Source organism: Zingiber officinale, chromosome 6B, assembly GCF_018446385.1.
Source record: "Zingiber officinale cultivar Zhangliang chromosome 6B, Zo_v1.1, whole genome shotgun sequence".
NCBI lineage: Eukaryota > Viridiplantae > Streptophyta > Magnoliopsida > Zingiberales > Zingiberaceae > Zingiber > Zingiber officinale.
The window spans coordinates 8,201,542-8,208,522 of NC_055996.1; the positions used below are offsets into that span (position 1 = coordinate 8,201,542).

Below are 6,981 nucleotides of genomic sequence, written 5' to 3' on the forward strand. Positions count from 1 at the left end.
AAGTAGCTTAGAATTAAATGATGGAGAAAAACTGGTGAAATATAATCTTGAAATAAAGAAACAAATCAGAAAGCAGAATTAATTAACTGAAGAAGACTATAATTTAATCAATCGACCTCAGCAGAATGAGGAAGATGATCATTTACTTTCAGAATTAGTTGACCAAAGCCCAAATACTCTCAAATATCAGAAACGTGGGATGTTTAGAGCATTGGTATTTCATTCCTCATGACATTATTTGTTTTAACTTGGATGCCTTCTTCATAGTCATGGTGCTAAAAGGTTGGAGAAACCTCAAAAAAAGACTTCTTGCAATGAGAACAAAGTAAATCAAGCTCGTGTAACACAATGAAGATTTACAGTAAAGACCTTTAGCTCAAACATGAATAAGAACAATGCAAGCAATGAACTATTTTTCTAGTCTTTTTTCTGAGCATTTTCGCCAGCTCTTACAAGCAATGAACTTCTTTAGTCATGAAAAGATAGTTTAAATACAACAAAGAGAACTAGGACTGGTTGTTTGTTTGATTTCTGGAAAAGCACATGTTATAGTCGATTAATATAACTTTTTCCTCCTTTTTATAGCTGGATTTGCCTTCTTCCTTCATGCTAGTCAGAGATTAGACATAATTTCCATAATAACATGATCTCATTTGGAGATCCAACACTTTCTCTGTATCTCCAGAGGATAAAATGTCTCAAACTCCTTGCATCTCTTTCCCCAAAACCACCTACATCAAGTGCAAGAAAGACTAGTTAGCGAGCTGGATACCTGGATTACCAACAAAAAAAAAAAAGACTAGTTAGCTGAAGTAAAATATCACCAGAACACTTACAAATATCTGACATGAGTATTCTAAGTGATCGGCACAGAGTCTAAAAGCTTTATATGCTGTGATAAGATAAAGAAAAGGTTATGGGTTTACATTTGTGTAAATAGGCTATGGTTTCATGTGTAGGTTATTGTTTTATGAAACCGCCATGGTATTAGAGGAAATAAATGGTTCAATATTTGGATTTTTCTACTCTTTAATCAGTTTCACCATTATACCCGAGCTTGCCTTGAAAAGTAAACTTCGTAATTGTGTCTTTAGCGTAGCATACCAAATTAAAAATTTGCAATAAAAGGTCAACCCACAAAATGGAGCAGTGTCTAAGAGACCTCACTTCTGAAGACATAGTTGAAGCAAAGTATAGTAACAATGTCAAATGAAACAGCTCATAAGTACACATCATGGACAAATAACTAAACAAATATTGAAGTTATAAGCAACATAGAGAATAAAAATTTTAGTCACTGATCGGAAAAAGAGCCGACCCCACCTAGTAGGATATTACTTGATTGTTGTTGTTATTGTTGATTGGAAGAAAAGGACATCAACAAAGGCCAGCCATGCCAACTTGGTTCAGTGGTTGAGGGGAAGGATTAAGAGGAAGAGGAAGAGGAAGAGGAAAAGGAAAAGGAAGAGGACAAATAGGAAGATTAAGATAAGTGGCTAGAAGCATCAAAAAGAAAAAGAAGCTTACTTGCTTTGTCTATCAGTGTCATTGTTTCAGCTGTTCAACCTAGGGTTAGTCACATCCAACAACTGAGATTGTTGGAGCTGCCTCAATGCCATGCGGTTCAATCAACATGATGTTTTAGTGCTGTTGCAATACCAACTCATTTGTGGATCTACTCATTTAACCCAATACATGTCAGGCAACATGGAAACCATGCCAAAACAAAAACAAAAAAGGGGAAATTTTGTTAGTTTGATAGCCTTTTATAGTGGTAACAATAACAGTGCATGATATATAGCGAATGTTTGGGAATCAATGTAAATCTTAAATGACATGGTGCAAATAGAAGTATAGAACCATGAATCATGTTGAAGATATATAACAAGTATTCTAGAGACACACCTAGGTATTGGTATTCCACTGTAGTGGGAGCAATGTTGCGAAAATTCAGCCACCTATAATGTGTTCAGCTTCTTACTTCAAGAAACCAAACTCTTACTCTTGATCACGTCATTATTTGAGATGATGCATGTAGTCAAATCTGGCATTTTAAGAAGGCAAAATCTGTCCTCTCTCAACAAGCTTGATTTGTAGCCTCCTTGCCTCATCAGGATGCCCTGCTGCAATTAGTTTGTTGCTAACTTTCTGGCACAATTTTGTATCAGGTAGCATGTTCCTGTGGAACATTCTGCAGGCCACTTTATATGAATGCAAAGGAAGACCTTTCTTCAAATAACTTTCCATCAAAATGTGGCATGTATTGGCATCAGTCTTTGAGGCTGTCCTCAAAACCTTCCACAAGACCTTGTAAGCCTCATCAAATTTACCAAACAGACAAAGCTTCTCAATTACTTGATTATATGCAGATTTACACTCTTGCTTCTCAAGCATCTTCTCCAACAACATGACCAAATCTTCCACTCTGCCTTTTTCACAATACCTATGAATGACTGTCCTGTAAGTAACGGGAGTAGGAATCAAACCCCTGTGCAGCATTTTCTTCACAAGCTCATTTGATTTCTCAAAGTTTCCTTTTCTTCCCAGTGCATTAACAAGAACTGTATAGGTTACAACATCAGGGTGTCTATTAGTGAGGTACATATCATCCAGCAAAGATAGTGCTGCTTCTAAATCACCCTCGTGGCAAAATCCATGAATTAAAGTAGTGAAGTTTACCACATTGATAGTACATCCTTTGCTTTGACAATCCTCCATGAACTTTTTTGCATCACCAACCATTCTCTCCTTGCAAAGGGCGTGGATAAGCAAATTAATCTCAACTGTAGTGGGAAAGAAACCATTCCCTAACATTTGCATAACCAAATCACAAGCCACCTTCAATTTTCCTTCCCGTCTAAGTCCATGAATAACAACACTATATGTCACAACATTAGGAGTCCACCACTCCTCCTCGCTCTTGTTCAACAATTCCAGCGCCTCTAATGAGGATCCAATTTTACATAATCCATTTAACAGGGAAGTGTATGTGACAGCGTTGGGCTTGCAACCAGCCTCATACATGTGCTTGAGCACCTCTCTTGCTTCATCTATCTTCCCAATACGGCAAAACCCATTGACAAGTGCAGTATATGTCACCACATCTGGATGGTAGCCCTTTGCTAACATCTGATTCATAATGTCCTTTGCCTCATCTATCTTTCCATCCAGGCAATAGGAATGCACAATAGCACTATAGCCAATTTTATCAACTCGAAATCTCTTTTCCTCAGATTCCCTTAAAAAATCAAGGGCTTCATATGCATGACCATGTTTCGAAAGGACATGAATTAAGATACTGTAAGTTACCTGGTCAGGGAACAGATTAGACTCAGTAGTCATCCTTTTCAGTAGCTCTCTGACTTCTCCAACTCTTTTTTCTTTGCATAAGAAGCTTATCACTGTGTAGTAGCTGATCTTGTCTGGCAAGCAACCCTTGGCAGGCATCTCCCGCAACATTCCTAAAGCATCTTCAACCCTTCTAACATCACAAAATCCTTTAATCAAGCAATTGTATGAGATTACATCAGGGGTAATCCCAACTCGTTGCATTCGGTCCAAGAACCTCAGAGCCTTGTCCAATCGACCAGCCATTATGAGCACATTTATTGTAGTGTTACAAACGGAAAGATCTGGTCCACAACCATCTTTCTGCATCAAATTTAAGACTCTCATTGCACTTCTGAGCTTTCCTGCTCGACTATATGAGATCATTAGTCGACTAAAATCTTGAGGCGTCCGGCTGATCCTCCGCCGGATCATCAACCTTAGAACTCGCCTTGCTGACTGGCACAACTTTGTCTTGCTCAACAGGTCAAGCATCGTATGGTAGATCAGTGGTGCATGTCGGTACCTCCACTGTCGGTCAGCCCAGTAAAAGAAGTTCATGGCAACACGTTCATCTAACTGCCAACGTAACACAGAACAAACCTGATGGGATGAAAGGCTTCTCAAAAGGTGTCGGAGTTCAGCCTCACTCTTTCTATCCCACATATGGCGCAATCCAATCAACCTACATGTTTCTCTAACCATGGGGTGTCCCGATTCATCTCTTTCTTGTAATGTGTCTTCATCATTTACAATTGCTTGATTCTGATTAAAGGAATAGTGTGCCAAAAGTTCCTTTGGCTCCTCTCCTTTTCCATCTATTGGTTCATCTTCATTCTTCTCTGGGCTCTGTTTCATAAGTAAACAAAATCTCTGTTGACATAAAGAAGTTGAAACAAAGATAAACAAGGATGCTACTCTTAGCAATGATCATGCAATCTAATCAACCTTCTACAAAAAAAAAAAAAAACTGATAGATCTTATATACTCATAAAACCAGATTGAGCACACGGCATAAACACAAGGTAAAAATAAGAAATTCTTTCCGTGTAGCACCTTCATTGAAAAGGATGTAAAATATTTGCAATTAACATCCGACATGCCTATAACTCGAAATGATTTAAACGATCTGCCCCCATTGAACCAAAGTCGTAGTATCGCCATCATTGATTATAACCTGCAACAAAGTCAGGACAAGCTAAATATCAAGTGTGCAATATGAAATCAAAGAAAAATAATGAGAACATCCCAGTGGTTCCCGTATATCATACCACATCATTTTCTAGTTGAAAGCATTTGAATAGTAAACAATAGAATCTGTAATCTTTAAAAAGATAAAAAAGTTAAAAAAAAAAATGTATCTTTCGATTTCTTGAGTCAATAAGAACTTACAAGCAATTTAAGGATTGGGTTGAGGGATAACGGACAGCATATGTTAAATCCTTGCTCTAATGGCATTCCATCATCTAAATTGAAACAGATCTGTAGATCCAACTGAGATGTATTGTTTCTAATTATTTTGACAATAAATTTTGCACTCTATTCAAGTCTCTCATTTAAGGGAATAGTAAACCCAAAATAACTTAAATTGATCCCAGAAATAAGCAGTTTAATGCATCATAATGCGAAGAGTTCATCTATCAAGAAAAGAGGCAATGAAAAATGAGCTAAACATGAGGTTTGAGGCCTTAGTCTAGCATTAACATGTAAAAAAGTTTGTAAACAATATATGTAAAATAAAGAGAGAGGAAAATCTAGGAAGAGTGGGGCAAAAACTCACAACTATGGTAAGAGCTTATACAAAAAACACAAGAAAACAACCAAGTTAAGTGGCATGAACCTATAACTGGTGGGAATGGTTCAACTTATGGTTGGCTGGAATTCCGTGGCCTGGTTTAAGGTTACATCCAATATCTGCATTCACGGCCTGGCTCTTGCCCAAAGACACATTGCCCATACAGGCTTTAAGCAACAGATGGAGAAGCATACCAACGATGATGAAGGCGCTAGATAGAAGAGAGTTGCTCCATCTTACTGTGCGCAACAAGGAAGTGGAGCAGAGATCGCTAGCTGGCCGACATCGAGGAACGAATAGGCGACTGGAACAGCTTACTACAACTCGAGGAGTTGAGCGGCTGGTAATCAACACGAGGAGTCGCGCTGAGATGGTGGCCTCCGAAAGCCTAAAAGATACTGCTCGCAGGTGATGAAGGAAATAGAAAAGGGTTCATTCGCCGGCGGGACGGTTGCTCGCCGTCGGGGGAGGATAGTGGCGATGAAGGATGCGGCAGCGATCGGGCTAGCCGCAGTCGGTTGCGTCGAGGCCGCAGCCGACAAGCGACGGACGAGGGTGAGAAAAAACAAAGGAAAAAAAAAAAAAGGCGGCGCTCGCTGTGGGGGAGGAAGGCCAAGGCGTGTGAATCGGGAGAAGAAGGTAACCTTACATTGTTTTTTATTAAAAACTAAACTCTTATATAATATAACATTGTATATCTATTATATATCGGTAAAGGGCTCAAAAAAAAAAAAATTTATCTCAGCCCCCTAATCAAAGTATTATCGTCCCCGGATTATGATGTTACGATGAGATATTTAAATTATCACTTAGATATTCGTGATTTGAATCTCAGTTAAAATATATTTGTAGAAATTTTTTTTCTAAATGGAAGGGGTAACCAAAAGATATTGGGCTTATGGCTGGCCACCGCGTGCGCTTACAGATTTACCTTGGAGGTAGGTGGAAAACTTTCATGGGGTCAAGCCGATCACACCCAGGAATAGTCAATAAAACTAACGGAATTATCATTTTTTTGGGACACCCATTTGTTAGAATGTATACTAAAAGTCTAGCTTTTGGTATAAACATTTATCTAGAAATAATAATCACATTGGTCAAATGTCTACATTTATGATAAATGTAGTTGTTCAATTAATATTGTAGATAACATGGTGTGTGGTGTCACACACAGAAGATCATGTTATCAGTACCTTATAAATTATAAACAGTAGCTCACGACCAAGATGGAAAGGAACAAACCATTGGAAGGTCGTAGTATAATTAGGTATTAGTTTATCTTAACTATATAATTACACTAGTACACTTAGAGTGTATTGAGTAGGACAATTAGAGGTCGTTTCTTTTATACTGACTTTATAAAGGAACAAAGACCTCAGTTATTATGGAAGTGTGTGCTCTTAATCCCAATATAATAACAAGCACATATATTTGATATTTATTTCTTTAATTTATCAATGGGTGAGATTTAGTTCGATAAATCAATAAGCCCGATAAGTTGAGAAATGATATCACTTATAGTGTGTGTTGTTGATTATAGAAGGAAACTGTATCCTAGTAATCAAGGTTGAGAATGTCCCCAAGAGGAGCTCATAAGGATTGTCATGTTAAACCCTGCAAGTTGACTTAGTCCGACATGACGATGAGGTTGAGTGGTACTACTCTTGGACTAAGATATTAATTAAATGAGTTGTCAGTAACTCACTTAATTAGTGGACATTCGACATCTTAAACACAGGGAGACTAACACACTCATAATAAGAAAGAACCCAAAAATGTAATTTGGGATTGATGCGGTAGTTCAATAATAATTCTTTAGTGGAATGAATTATTATTGATGAAGTTAAGTTGTGTGTTCG

At 37.9% G+C, this 6,981-nt stretch overlaps 1 protein-coding gene across 7 annotated transcripts; it reads right to left on the minus strand.

The window, feature by feature from the left end:
• Positions 1 to 315: 315 nt before the first annotated feature.
• LOC121991859 (pentatricopeptide repeat-containing protein At5g41170, mitochondrial-like) lies at positions 316 to 5,764 on the minus strand. Of its 7 annotated transcripts, XM_042545924.1 has the most exons (6): positions 5,168 to 5,764; positions 4,384 to 4,504; positions 1,906 to 4,176; positions 1,528 to 1,675; positions 837 to 892; positions 316 to 731 (listed from the first exon to the last, which is right to left on the minus strand). In XM_042545924.1, the coding sequence occupies exons 2-3, from the start codon at positions 4,492 to 4,494 to the stop codon at positions 2,053 to 2,055; spliced, it is 2,235 nt and encodes a 744-aa protein (XP_042401858.1). In that variant the 5' UTR covers positions 4,495 to 4,504; positions 5,168 to 5,764; the 3' UTR covers positions 316 to 731; positions 837 to 892; positions 1,528 to 1,675; positions 1,906 to 2,052. The 7 variants fall into 7 exon arrangements, with proteins under 7 accessions (XP_042401858.1, XP_042401851.1, XP_042401854.1 ...); XM_042545917.1 differs by lacking the exon at positions 1,528 to 1,675 and having other exon boundaries at positions 5,168 to 5,763; XM_042545920.1 differs by lacking the exon at positions 837 to 892 and having other exon boundaries at positions 5,168 to 5,763.
• Between the last annotated feature and the right edge of the window lie 1,217 nt (positions 5,765 to 6,981).